At 40.2% G+C, this 14,952-nt stretch overlaps 1 protein-coding gene across 5 annotated transcripts in view; it reads left to right on the top strand.

Annotated features, from left to right (window-relative positions):
* The window catches only part of TAF1 (TATA-box binding protein associated factor 1), a 68,426-nt gene that overhangs the window by 49,199 nt on the left and 4,275 nt on the right, over positions 1-14,952 (top strand). For 3 of the 5 annotated variants that reach the window (XM_014794880.2, XM_014794881.2, XM_014794879.2), the window contains exons 33-38: positions 7,204-7,271; positions 7,610-7,726; positions 12,163-12,288; positions 13,093-13,194; positions 13,463-13,619; positions 14,482-14,659. In XM_014794880.2, the coding sequence (XP_014650366.1) occupies positions 7,204-7,271; positions 7,610-7,726; positions 12,163-12,288; positions 13,093-13,194; positions 13,463-13,619; positions 14,482-14,659 (748 nt within the window). The remainder of the gene's footprint in view (positions 1-7,203; positions 7,272-7,609; positions 7,727-12,162; positions 12,289-13,092; positions 13,195-13,462; positions 13,620-14,481; positions 14,660-14,952) is intronic. The other 2 variants (XM_004439846.3, XM_004439845.3) reach the window with 1 other exon arrangement.

Here is a 14,952-nt window from a genome sequence, read left to right as displayed (position 1 = left end):
CTATATCTACAAAAAAGTCTTATCAGGATTTTGATAGGAATTGAGTTAAGCCTATAAATCAATTTGGGGAGAATTGACATCTTATTGATCCTGTCTTGTTGTTAGTACATATCGTTCTTTTTAATGTATTCCATAGCATAGATATATATATTGTAATTTATTTAACCATTCCCCTGTTGGGCATTTAAAGTATTTCTGTAATGCTGGTTTGCAAGCAGCTTTTCCCTCTTTTTGTATTTCATTGATATTATTGCATGCTTGTGGGAATATTTGCGTAGGAAATTTTGATAGACGTTCTGAAACTGTGTTCCAAAAGATTGTATCTGTTTATAGTAAAAATAACAATGAGGGAGAATGCCTGTTTTCCTACAACCCTCTCCAACACTGGGAATTATCAGTGCTTAAAAATCTTTGCCAATCAAATTATTTCTTTAAAATTCAAGTATAGGGCCGGCCCCATGGCTTAGCGGTTAAGTGCGCGCACTCCGCTGCTGGCAGCCCGGGTTCGGATCCCGGGCGCGCACCGACGCACCACTTGTCCGGCCATGCTGAGGCCGCGTCCCACATACAGCAACTAGAAGGATGTGCAGCTATGACATACAACTATCTACTGGGGCTTTGGGGGAAAAAAATAAATGAGTAAAATTATAAAAAAAAAAAAGAATGTTCTAAAAAAAATAATAATAAAAAATAAAATAAAATTCAAGTATATAACTTAAACCAGAATTTTCCATCATAAAAATTTACATGCTCACTTAGAAAAATCAAACCATATAGACTTGTATAAAGTGAAAAAGAAAAATCTCTCTGTCCTTTCCCTCTTCCCATCCCATTCTCTAGGGTAGCCAGTGTCAGGTTTGATGTGAAGCATTCTGGACCTTTTTCTATATGTACCATATACTTTTTCTTTTTTGACAAGTTAAATCATATATTTACATTCTGTTCTACAATTTTCTTCTTTCACTTGACCATATGTTATGGACAAGTTTTCATTCATGTAAGTGTGTGATCTTGTTTAGGTAAAATCTGTTCATATGTGACTGAAAAAGGCAGAAGAGTTAAATGTCATTATGTATGTTTCTGAAAAAAATATCTAAATTGGATTTCCGCTTTGTTTTTAAAAATGCTGTGGCTGAAGTAGAGAGAGATTGCCCAGTGGTAATTGTAATTTGGCATTTCATTTCTATGAGAATACTGCTTTGTTGTGCAAGAATTCAATTTCTGCTTAAATTTGATAGAGAATAAATGTATGATGTCCATAACTTAACTAGCCCTCTTCTCTTACATACTGTATTGAGCTAGAAGCTAGTGATATAGCAATCTGGTATAAGGCAGCATCTCACCAAAAGTCCTGTACTTGTGGTGAGTGAGATAGTATAATATGCCAGTAAACAAATATGCACCAGAAAATATTAAGGCTACAACAAAGTTCACATTTAACAAAATATCATTTGGGAAAATAAAGATTTTTATTTATTAAAAGAAAAAGGAGACACAGAAAAGTAGGCTTGCTTTCAGCCCTGGAGTTTCCATAATGTATTTTCAAGGCAACTTTGTGGTGCCAGGAGAAACAAAACAAAACCTTACCATGAAGGATATAAATCAGTGCTAACTTCCCTCATATTTATTCTATGTAAGCTATTGTAGTTGGTGTCATGTAGAGTTGGGCTAAGAGTATAGAAAGAAAAATGGGCACAGGTAGACTTAGTGGCCTAAATCTAATGAGTGATTGCCGTAAGCTTCATGAGGGCAGGAACCACGTCTATCTTATATCCCTGGTGCTTAAGATAATATTTTACTCAGTATCAGTAACTATCTGTGAAATGAACTAATAGATAAAGGTGCGGTACCGGGAAAGAGTGGAGAGTGGTACTGTAGAAGCCATGGGATTAGAGTTTCAAGGAAGAAAAAGTGAATGTCCGTTGCAAATATAAAACAGAGCTTCTAAGGTCAAGTCTGAAAAATGCCCACTGGATTTGGCAGTTAGCATATCACTGTTGACTTGATGAGAACAATTTCAGTGAAGTTCTTGAACACTGCCTCCCTCTCTGACACAGCTGCTATTTTGTCTACAGTCCCTTAGTACTTTATACATTATTGAAATTATGAGTTTGTGTGTATGTATCTTCCATGAGGCCATGAAGGGCATCAAGAACAAGAACCTGTCACTTGTTTTCTTTTTTGTTTGTTTGTTCTGCTTTGTTTTTTATTTTTTATCTTTAAATCACCAGAGCCTGGCACTGTACCTGGCTTATATAGTAAGTGCTTAAAAATGAAGAGTCAAACCCTATTATAAATTTTACTCTATGGGGGCCGGCCCAGGGGCATAGTAGTTAAGTTTGCACACTCCACTTCGGTGGTCCGGGGTTCGCAGGTTCAGCCCTGGGTGCGGACCTATGCACTGCTCATCAAGCCGTGCTGTGGCAGGCATCCCACATATAAAGTAGAGGAAGATGGTTACAGATGTTAGCTCAGGACCAATCTTCCTCAGGAAAAAGAGGAGGATTGGCAAGGAGGTTAGCTCAGGGCTAATCTTCCTCACCAAAAAAAAAAAAAAATTTGTACAGGGAAAGGTGTTTTGAAGTGTTTATATTGTTATTTTTCTAGTAGTTGTACAGATATGAGATGAGTGTATTTAGCCAAGGCTATATATTTTTTTTAAAGTTGCTAAATGGACTGGTGGTTCATTTGGGAAAAACAAGCATTTTCAGGTTCTTTGGGGCTTTTCATCAGGTAGGTCCTGAGTGTAAATCCTCCCCTTGCCCAGTGAGATTTATTACCCCAATTCCCTCTGGGTAGTTTGTAGCTCCTTGAGTTTCTAGTCCAGATTCTGAGTGAGGTTCTGTTACTCTGGTTTGAGAGATCAAACCTCTTATCTTGGAAACTAAACATCTTAATTTGCATTTGGTCCACATTCTGCATAATGTAAAGAGCCTATCTACAGTCTGAAAGATTAGATTCACTTCTCTTTTTACCTTTTCTGGATCTAATTTGAGATAAGTAGTTAAGAATTGGGAGAGCCCAAGCTCATCTCTTTGGGATCTGTGGACTATGCATAGTTGAATTTAATAATTCTAGTTTCATTAGGAATTAGCTGTGCAGATTTCTTTCTTTTTTTTCTCTTTTTAAATCTGGCACTGATTTTTTTTAAAAAGCTTTTGACTGCTACTGAGCTTCTATTTTATTTTTTAATTTTAATGGTTCACATTAACACATGCATATCCCCCGCACCGTTCCCTGTCGTGATAATAATTTATGCTTGTTTTGGCAGAGCACTAGGAGGAAGGTTATTTTTAGTATTTGGGGAAAGGTTCTCAAAGGAAATGTGAGCTTAGAAGTGATCACTAACCTCCTCTTCTCCTTGGTGGTGCAAGACTGCTCACCAACTTGACTGATATTTTTCTCTGAAACCTTTCAGATAGCAATACTACTTGTTTTCCCAAATTAACTTAGAAATGACAAAAAGAATTTTCTTAATTTTCGTGGAATATCAACTTTCCAAAGCTGTCATTGGAATTACCACTATTTAAGGACATTTGGATTTGAATTATATGTGATATTGTGTAGGCTACTGCCAATTCTTATTTGGAATGAGGCAAAGTATAAATAAATATATTTCTTTGACAAGGTATTTGTAGTTGCTTTGCCATGCAAAAGGAGAGAGAGAAAAAGCAAAATATATTCAGAAAAACATTCATTTTTGTAAATAGGTAGCTTATTCTCCTGTAGGGAGAATACTCCTGTAGGCCTAATAATTCACAGATGACCTTATCTTTCATATTCATTATTGTGTCATTCTGGAAATTACTTTATAAATTAATTCTGATTTTCTGTATAGTAACCCTTTAGGGACTGGGAAATTGGAATTCAGTTTCTCCTTACTCTTTTTTACCCCACAGTAGCCCAAACCAGCACTTTAATTATTCCCATAGAGGCCCTTTTATCTTTGTATGTGTCTTCACTGGACTCTTTTCTTCCTAAGCTGTGAAAATTAAAGCTGATCATCTTACTTCTAGTAAGCTCTTGATTGCTGCAGAATATAGAGCAATATTTTTAGCTTTGTGGAGGTGGTTATGGACCCCTTTGAGAGTCTGATGAGAAACCACGGATCCTCTACCCAGAAAAAATGTATGTTACGTGCAGAATTTTGTTTACAGTTTCGGGAGGTTCATGGCTCTCTCTCTCTCTCATTACCACCCCATTCAAGAATTCCTGGTATAGGTAGGGATAAGAAAACATCTGGGTATTTTTATCCTTTTTTGGTGGTGTTAACAGTGGTTTTACAACTCCACCACCATCTTTCATCAAAAATACTTTAATGCTACTTTGCATATAGTAGAGTAATAGAGTTAAATAGCTGAAACCCTTGCAGCTCTTGAGAACATGGACTGTCAAACCTGAGAACAGACACAAACAGGTAGGAATCAAAACACATAGACAAATGTGTCAGCTGTGTAAATAAGTGTATTTTTTTTATATTCTGGGGGTATCATTAGTGGGTATTTCTTTAGAGTTGTGTGTTGCAAAGAAAATGGGGAGGGAAGAGGTCCCATCTTCAAAATGGTTTAAAGTAAGAGAGAAAACTTTGCAAATGTATAAAACTCATTTTCCCCTGTATTATAAAGGAGAGCACTGAGATGTTGAAGGGTTGGTTTATGTTTAGGTTTCAAAACTGAGGTGTAGAGTAAGGGCTGAATTTTTAATCTGTAGGTTGGAATTTTAGCCATGAGGCAGGTCCCTGTAGGTAGAAGAGCCAGTATACTGTAAAAAGCTGCTGTTGTACTGACTCCGTGAAGGAGGCCTGTAACCTGTATGCAGCCTCTTTTCTCTAGCTTCATGCATTACTGTCGACATGAAAGCTTGTCTGATAACTTTTGCGGTCTGTCTCCATCAGTATTTTGAGGACCAACCTACTGGTAGCCCTAGGAGATCAGAACTCTAGAAACTTGAACTGCAGTCTTCTTATCACTCAAACTATTCTTGATTGTGAGCCAGCTCTAGCTGTCTTCATATGTGTCTTAAGTATCTTGATGGTCAACTTAGTTTTATTTCTGGTTTATTTGTGTTTGGCACAGTCAACTTGTGTCAGGACACAGCTTTATTTTATATCTTTTAAAAAATAGATGGCCGGGCCGGCCCCGTGGCTTAGCGGTTAAATGCTCGCGCTCTGCTACTGGCGGCCCGGGTTCGGATCCGAGCGTGCACCGACGCACCGCTTCTCCGGCCATGCTGAGGCCGCGTCCCACATACAGCAACTAGAGAGATGTGCAACTATGATGTACAACTATCTACTGGGGGGCTTTGGGGGGGGTGGAAAGGAGGAGGATTGGCAATGGATGTTAGCTCAGAGCCGGTCTTCCTCAGCAAAAAGAGGAGGATTAGCATGGATGTTAGCTCAGGGCTGATCTTCCTCACACACACACAAAAATAATAAAAAAAATAAATAAAAATAAAAAATAGATGGCCTATACTTGTGAGAGGTTTTAACTGGAAGAGACTTCTTTGTTCATATAATAGCTTGTATTATTACAAGCTAGGAGAGTAGGTATGGCGTGAAAGCTTCACACGTGCATGTAGTATATTTTTTATCCTTTACATCCTGATAAACAGTAGGTTTAATTCAGGGATCACCTCCTCTGTGAAGCCTTTCCTAATTCCTCTTTCCCTTTTACCTCCCAGAATGGGCCACTTCCCCCTCTGTGCCTCTACTGAACCCTGTATTTTTTCATTGCATTGTATTACCCTATTTGTTTATAGTCTATCTCACTGTACTAGACTATAAGCTTCTTGAGGATATGGTCTATATCTTACTCATTTCAGCGTATAATGCATAGCACATAGAAGGTACTCAAAAATGTTTTATGAATGAATGGTTGAATGAACATGATATTCGAGACTATCATAAAGCACTTAAGGCAGGGATTAAAAAACTCAGATGCCTTCAGGGTCCAGGTATAAATGAGTTAAGTAAACCTTCTGGGGACTGTGGTAACCTGGAGAACACATGCCTTATCTAAAAGGGGTCCCTGCTACTCAGCTCCAGCCATTGGTATCTTGTGGGAATGCTGACCCCCTGTTGCCACATCTTTTAATTTTTTAAGAGAAGCCAGACATTTGGGGTTTTATATGAAATCTGTTAGTTGTTAAATGATGTCAACTAAGATTTTTTTTAACTTTTTATTGAGGTATAATTTACATACAAAAAAGTGTTGTATTATGGGTTTACAGCTCAATCCAGTCGCGCAAACTAAACTTTTTATGTGGGCCAAACAAAATTGGATTGACCTGCAAGTCACCAGTTTGCAACTTGTGACAAAGGCCATATGGGGAACTGTATAGTTTGGTTAAGAATCACCTAATAGTAAAAGTGCCTTAAAGAGACACATCAGCCAAATGCAACATGTGGACTTTATTTGGATTATGATTCAAAGAAATCAAATGTAAAAGAACATTTATGAAACAGTTGGGGCAATTTGAATGTTGACTGGCTATTTAATAATATTAAAAAATTATTGTTAATTATTTTAGATGTAATATAGTTGGTTTGTTTGGGTTTTTTTAATAGACTTTATTCTTTAGAGCAGTTTAGAGCACAATTGAGTGGAAGTTACAGAGAGTTCCCATATACCCTGTGCCCCTACACATGCATAGTCTCCCCCATTATCAATATCCCTCTCCAGAGTGGTAAATTGTTACATTCGATGAACTTGAATTGACACATCATTATTACCCAAAGCCCATAGTTTACCTTAGGGTTCACTCTTGGTATTGTACATTGTATGAGTTTAGACAAATGTATAATGACATGTATCTATCATTATAGTATCATACATAGTTATTTTTTAAAAGAGTCCTTAAAGATACATACTGAACAATTTATGGATGAAATGAAATGAAGCTGGAATTTGCTTCAAAATAATTATGGAGGACTGTGAAAGTTGAGGTTTAAATGAAACAAGATTGACCATGTGTCGATAATCATTGAAGCTGGGTAATGGGTACATGGGAGTTCATTATATTAGTGTCTCTGTTTTTGTATATGTTTGAAATTTTCCACCTCTAAAAGTAGAGCAAGAGTCCAAGTTAAAGCTGAAGCATGATTTTGTGGGTCTGGGATAATGGAACACCCCTGCTGGTGACAGTATGTAAATTTCTGGAACTGAAGTTTGCAAAGGTAATGGTGTTTTCTTTTTTCATTTATAGGGCCTGAGAGTCAGTATACTAAGACTGCCCAGGAGATTGTGAATGTCTGTTACCAGACATTGGCTGAGGTAGGTGGTAAAGAGGAGGTCCCCTTGAGATCTAGCTTTCTGGAATCCCTTCGTTTCTTGGGTGAGAAGGCCTTCCCTGCCTCTCCTGTTTTGAAATGGAACATCCCACCCCTAACCCTCAGCCCACATCCCTTATTTCCTTCCCTGCTTTATTTTCTTACCTAGCACTAAATGTTTATAACAAACTGTATAATTATTTATTTTAATTATCATGTGTCCTGCTACTAGAATAGAAGCTCCATGAAGACAGGGATTTTTATCCTTGTTTTGTTTACTTTTGTATCCCCAATGCCTAAAACACATGTTGAATGAATTCACTAATTTTCTTTATTTCTCAGTATGATGAGCATTTGACTCAACTTGAGAAGGATATTTGTACAGCTAAAGAAGCAGCTTTGGAGGAAGCAGAATTAGAAAGTTTGGACCCAATGACCCCAGGGCCTTACACACCTCAGGTGAGTCTGAGGACTGGGAACCTCCTTTTACAGTTTTCTTATTGGTTTGGGAAATTGGGAGCATGTTAACAGATATATTTACTGAGATACCCTTCTTCTCTGTCCTTCCTCTTTATATGCCATTCGTGTGCTTTCTTGTCTTCTCAAAGGCTAAGGTGAGTGAGGGCCATGGGTCTTGGTGGCCTTGTTGAATCCAGAAGAGGCAGGTGTGGGATGAATGAGTGGGGTGGGGTCTTAGTTGTTTAGGCAATAGTTAGGAATACCAGATCCCTGACTGCTGTGGCCAGACGCATCCTCTTGAGTGTCAGGAGCTCCCTTGCCTGTGAATTGGGGGTCTAGGACATGCCTAGAATATAGACTTATCCATTATAGACATGGGCCACGTTGTTCCTGTGCCTTATAGATGACTGATTACTCATCCCTCAGAGGTATCTCAGTGTAGCTCAGATGTGACCCATTTTCCTGGATTGACTCCCTCTCCTTGTAAATGAAGACAGGTAATATTTATAATGTTCTTAAATTTACATGTCAAAAGACTAGAGAGCAGGATTAATAAGAAAGTTTCAGTTTTTCTGACCCTTGAATATGCTAAGAGGATATTTTATCTATACCATACTCTTAGAGGGCTGGCATATTTGAAGAATAGGACTTACCAGAATATAGCATATTCTGGTATTGGAGGCACTATGGTAAAGTGGAAAGTACATGAAGTTTGGCATAAAACAGGCAATAGGCCTGGGTTTGAGTCTTAGCTCTGCCTCCCTCTAGCTTTGTGAACTTGGGAAGTTAACTTCTCTAACTCAGTTTCCTTTTCTCTGAAATGTACTTGTCAGGATTGTTGTAAACATTAAATGAGTTCATTTGCCTGGCACATAGTAGACATTCAGTAAATGTTTGTTTCCTTATCTGGATGAAAGTTGTCTACAAAGTCCTCAGAGGCCCTTCCAAATTTAACCAAATATTTTAATGTAAAATTCTCCCAATTCCCACTGGAAAACTTTTTTTCATTCTATTCAGGTTTCACTCTGAACTGAGAATGCAACCTCTGTGATCTCTGTTGGACTGATGCTGTCTCTATCTCGTTCATGCCCTTTCCCTGTCTTATCTTTTACTTCCTCTTTCACCCCAGAACCTAGGTTACTGAGGGGTCAAGTATAAAGAACCCTAAGATACTTCTTCCAGGCCTAGAACAAGGAAAGGCTTTTGGAGTCTGTGGGCATATTGGGTCAAGGGGGCTTGGGTGAGTGATGTCGCCCAGGAAGCCCCTATTTGCTAAGAGGCCCATAGCATCCACAAGGCCCTTTCTGGTTAGTTAAAGCCATCATTCCCCAGGAGAATCTAGCCACTGAGTGGCACGTGGGTTGCTCTAGTCTATGACAGCCTAAGCCTGGTCCTTTGGTGAGTCAAAGCCTTAGATCCAAAAGTCACCATCCCAAAGGGCTAAGGAAAACCTGGCAACTGTGCTCCCTCCTGAGCAGTAGCTGTTGTTTGGTGCAGTTAGAGGGTTTCCTACGAAGAGCAGGGTGTAGATAGTGCCTCCTCATTATTTCACTTCACCCTCTCATCGTTGTCTTCACTCACATATACACATTTTAAAATAGTAAGCCCAATTCATTACCTCTTAACCTGTGGAAGATGCACATGAGTGATTGTCCTTAGTCATTACTACTCTCAAACCCAATGTTATTCAAGAGTGTTTGCGTAAGTTTAACTTGTCATAATACGATTCTGGTTGTATAGAAACATAACAGTAATCACACTTTACTTCCAACTCTAAATGGTGCTACAGTAGTCCCCCCTTATCCACAGGGGATATGTTCCAAGACCCCCAGTGGATGCCTGAAACTGCAGGTAATACCAAACCCTGTATATACTATGTTTTTTCCTATACTAAAGTCTTATCATACGAGGTGGCCATAACTTTTGCAGATTGAGGTGCAACAGCAAAATTAGCGCAAATTTCTTTTTCATCTTCACAATTCCACGGATAGATTCGTTCTTACTGTAGATTTCTTAGCAACCTCAGCATACAATTTTTTTCTTTCCTTATTAAGTCAAGAACTTCCACCTTTTCACTTAAAGGAAGCACTTTACAGCTTCTCTTTGGCATAGTCGAATTGCCAGCATCACTACTCTTGTGCTTTGGGGCCATTATTAAGTAAAATAAGGGTTACTTGAACACAAGCTCTGCGATACTGCAACAGTTGATCTGATAACCGAGATGGCTGCTAAGTAACTAATGTGCAGGTAGTGTACAGTGTGAATACACTGGACAAAGGAATGATTCACATCCCAAGTGGGACAGAGCAGGATGGCAGGAGATTTCATCAAGCTACTCAGAACGACGTACAATTTAAAACTTATGAATTGTTTTTTTCTGGAATTTTCCATTTAATATTTTCAGACTGCAGTTGACTGCAAGTAACTGAAACTGCAGAAAGTGAAACCACAGATAAGTGGGGACTACTGTAGTCAATAATGTATTTTCACTTAACAGTTTCCACCTGGCTTATATTGCATCATACATTCAGCTTATCACTTTATCCAAAACTACTCACTTTCCAGTTTCCCACAGACCCTTTTATTCCCTGATTTTCTCTTCTCCTGTTCCAAAACTAGTTTATCTGCTCGGTAAAGCTTTGAATTGTTTTCCTCTCTTTCTCCAAAACTCTCTTCTTAATCAGCCTTGCTTGTTTGCTTTTAAAAAAACACAAAGTAACACATAAGTGGATTTTTTTTGTTGATAAAAGTAACATGTTCATTGTGAAAAAGTGGAAAATATAAAGAAGAAATAAGTTACCTAAAATCAAGTCCACCAGTCAAGTCCAAGTGGAAAGAACCAGCCACTGTGAACATTCTGTTGTTTCTTTCAAATTTGTGACGTGTCTGTGTGTTTGTGACTGTGTGTGTGTGTGCGCATTTATAGACACACTTTTTTTCGTTTTGAGGAAGATTGGCCCTGAGCCAACATCTGTTGCCAATCTTCCTCCTTTTTTTTTTCTCCCCAAAGCCCCAGTAGATAGTTGTGTGTCATAGGTGTACATCCTTCTAGTTGCTCTTTATGGGACGCCGCCTCAGCATGGCTTAATGAGCGGTGAGTAGGTCTGCGCCCGGGATCCGAACTGGCGAACCCTGGGCCGCCGAAGCAGAGCATGGGAACTTAACTGCTACGCCACCAGGCCGGCCCCTATAGACACACTTTTAAAGTGAAATTGGTCAATATAGTTCTGTGTCTTGTTTTCACTTCACATTATATTATGAGCATTTTATTTCATTAAAGAGTCTGAAAACATGATTTTTTAATAGCTATAGAATATTTCTGCCCTCAACCAGCTTTTTAGAAAACTCTTTCCTACTTCTCCAGTCTGTTTTTTGGTTTTTTTCCCCTAATTTTTATTATTTGTGTGTGTGTGTGTGTGAGGAAGATTGGCTCTGAGCTAACATCTGTTGCCAATCCTCCTCATTTTTTTGCTGAGGAAGCTTGGCTCTGAGCTAACCTCTGTGCCCATCTTCCTCTATTTTTGTATATGGGATGCCTCCACACATGGTTTAATGAGTGGTGCATCGGTCCATGCTTGGGATTCGAACCTGCGAACCCTGGGCCGCCAAAGCTGAGTGCACGAACTTAACTGCTATGCCACCAGGCTGGCCCCCAGCCTGTTCTTTATTAGTCCCTCCTGCCCTCCTATCACTGAATAGTCCATTTGCTAAATCCTTGTTCTCTTCAGGAGCGGGAAGAGGGAAGGGATCTGTAATTTATTGAATACCAGGCATTGAGTAAGGAGCTTACACATATCTCTTAATTCTCCCAACAACCTTGTGAGGTAGACATTATCATCCATGTTTTACAGTTGAGGAAACCAAGGCTTAGAGAGATTAAGTAATTTGCTAAAGTTACTCAGCTAGCAAATGGTGGAGCCAGGACTCAAACCCAGAACAGTTTACTCCAAAGCCCATGATTTTTCACCACACCATTTTGCCTCGTAGCATCCTCTGATGAGCTCATAAGCTGTTAAGCCATTCCATGCTCTTGTTGGAATTGAAATTCTTTTATTCCATTTCCTGTTAGATGTCTCTAAACCAGACAATTAAAGTAGCACTGCTATGAAGCCCTAGGCCTAAAAACAAGAAGACAAAGCTTAGAAGAAACTAGGTTATTGACCAGAAAAGCTGTTAGGACATAGAATTGTCCCATAGCTTTGATACTTTTCTGCTTCAGGCTTATGATCATGTACATCAGATGCCTCTCTGCTAGAATGAACAACATTTATAAGATTCCCAAAAACCCGTCCATAAAGCTGTGTCAAACTGTGTTTTCACTTTAAATGGATTGCTCTGCATGACCCTTTTCTGCAATGAATGCTCTAAAGGGGAGTTCTTTGTATTTCTTACTCCCTTTTCTAAATAGAAGCTAAATTGTATGATTTGTGCCACAGCCTCCTGATTTGTATGATACCAACACATCCCTCAGTATGTCTCGAGATGCCTCTGTATTTCAAGATGAGAGCAATATGTCTGTCCTGGATATTCCCACTGCCACTCCAGAAAAGCAGGTGACACAGGTAGGATGTTCTTTTTCTCTTGTGAGATTGGTAGTATGCTTTGGGGTGGGGAATGGGGAAGTGGTGATGTGATATAGGACATGTGTCAAAGATGATTGGGCCCCTTGGTCCTGAGAATGAAGGCTTAGAAATGTGATTTCAAGGTGGGATGGTGACAGGTCACATGACTGGCATTGTCTTCTGTCTGTCCCCATGGGTAGAGTCAGGCACAGCAGAACTTCAGGGAAGGCACGATGTGAAAAGTATATGAGGCATCAGAGCAACCTGACAGGTGACTAGAAAGACCAACTGCATTCAGAGACAGAGTTCAAAATAATTGCCCTGATGCTTTACTGTATGTATACTATAATCTAAATTAAAATTATTTATAAAATTAAATTAAATTTTTTAAAATTAGCTTTTTCTAGAGGTATCAGAAGATACTCCTGATCTGAAGTGAGAAATCCTATCAACTGATCTCAGTCAGGGTTCCACTGGAGAGTACAAAACCCAGGAGGGTTTTTCTGTCCCACAGAGTCCAACAGAAGCTAAGGAAAGCTTGGATTAGAAATGAAGAGTCTCCTTGTGATGCTACAGGAAGAGTAGACCGAGGATCTTCCTCTTCTTTGGGTTTTTTTTCCTACCCATGATTTCCAAAGAATGAATGGGGAAAATGCACATGCTTTGAGCAGTGTAAACAGCCCCCACTAGGTGTGGAGTTGGCTGGACTATCAGGGAGGAGCATCCGTCCTGGGTGAGAGCCTTTGGTTAACTCCTCCTACCAGCACGTCCCTCAATGATGTGCTATTTGTGTTCCTTACTCAGATGCGCCAGGGCCGAGGTAGGCTGGGCGAGGAAGACTCTGATGTAGATATTGAAGGGTTTGATGATGAGGAGGAGGATGGGAAACCTAAGACTCCAGCCCCAGTGAGTATGCTTATAGAAAGCTTATGGTTACATTATACCCTTACATGATAGGAGCCCCAACAGTACAGGGCAGGCCAAATCCCAGGGCAATATTAGAGGGTCTCCATAGTGAGGCCCAATCTGACTTTAATCCTTGGAACCAGCAAAATAACACTATGCACCAAAATTACTTAACTTTTTGTGAGGCAGCAAACTGGGGGCTGGTGGTGGCTTCTGGTCTCTTACTTGGTCGACTGATGGGACTTGGACCCAAACTGATCTTATTCAGGAAGGTGAAGATGCAGATGGTGATCTTGCAGACGAAGAGGAAGGAACTGTACAACAGCCTCAAGCCAGTGTCTTGTATGAGGATTTGCTTATGTCTGAAGGAGAAGATGATGAGGAAGATGCCGCGAGTGATGAAGAAGGAGATAATCCTTTCTCTGGTAAATCTTGCTCATTTGCTTCTGTTTCTCTGTAGCTCACCATAGCACCCTCAGGACTGGATAGGAAGCTCTTGGCCATATATGCTGTTACCAGAAGCTGCTCTTTTATTTAAGTCCCATTAATTTTATCTCAGAGTACTGAGTACTCACTCAGAGGATGATCAAATTCAGTAGCCTTAGAGGAAGTGAAGAAATACAACACAGGAGGTACAAAAGATAACAGTGGAAAAGGCAATGCCCAAGTAGCAGCTGTGGTATGAATGCTTGAGAAAGATGACAAAGAAGTGTTATTTGTGGCAATAGGGAAGGAAAATTGAGAAAAAAGATCCTGGGGCCGGCCCCATGGCCTAGCAGTTAAGTGCGCGCGCTCTGCTGCTGGCGGCCTGGGTTCGGATCCCGGGCGCGCACCGATGCACCGCTTGCCAGGCCATGCTGTGGCAGTGTCTCACATAAAGTGGAGGAAGATGGGCACAGATGGTAGTCCAGGGCCGGTCTTCCTCAGCAAAAAGAGGAAGATTGGCATGGATGTTAGCTCAAGGCTGATCTTCCTCACGAAAAAAAAAAAAGAGAAAAGATCCTGCTTTGGGATGTTTTGTGGGTTGATGGTAATGGCAGGGAAAAAGTACAGGAGGAGATGATAGGAAAAACACAAATAGATTGGACTGAGATGGAAAAAGGAAGTGGTTATTTGGATTCAGTTTCCGCACTACAGCTCTCACCAGTGTTGACCCGAGGCACTCCTCTGAGGTGAGGAGTCCAGGCAAGATGCCTGTGTAGATGTGTGAGAGTAACTAGCTTTGGAGGACCAAGCCGAAGATGTTAACTCTGTCAAGCTTATTGCAGGATCTGTCTCTTTTCACAGCTATCCAGCTGAGTGAAAGCGGAAGTGACTCTGATGTGGGATCTGGTGGGATAAGACCCAAACAGCCCCGCATGCTTCAGGAGAACACAAGGATGGGCATGGAAAATGAAGAAAGCATGATGTCCTATGAGGGAGACGGTGGGGAGGCTTCTCATGGTTTGGAGGATAGCAACATCAGGTAATGGGCAGCAACATGCTACAGGGCTGTGGCGTCACTGCCCAGCTATGATGTCAGAGGGCCCAGCATCAGATTACTTGCATCCATCAAACATTTCCTGAGCACCTACTAGGGCCAGGCACTGTGCTAGGCCCTTGGGGGTACACAGAGGAGCAAGACATATTCTGCCCTTGAGGAGCTCACAGTCTAGTGGAAGAGACTGATACAAATAAAATCATTACAAATACAATGTGATAAGTGCTATAGCATAAGTTAGGTACAAAGTGCCAAGTCACCACTGAAGAGGGAGTGTC

The sequence above is a fragment of the Ceratotherium simum genome, chromosome X, assembly GCF_057802395.1.
Source record: "Ceratotherium simum simum isolate JZ-2026a chromosome X, ASM5780239v1, whole genome shotgun sequence".
Classification (NCBI taxonomy): domain Eukaryota; kingdom Metazoa; phylum Chordata; class Mammalia; order Perissodactyla; family Rhinocerotidae; genus Ceratotherium; species Ceratotherium simum.
This window is presented reverse-complemented; position numbering and strand designations above follow the sequence as displayed.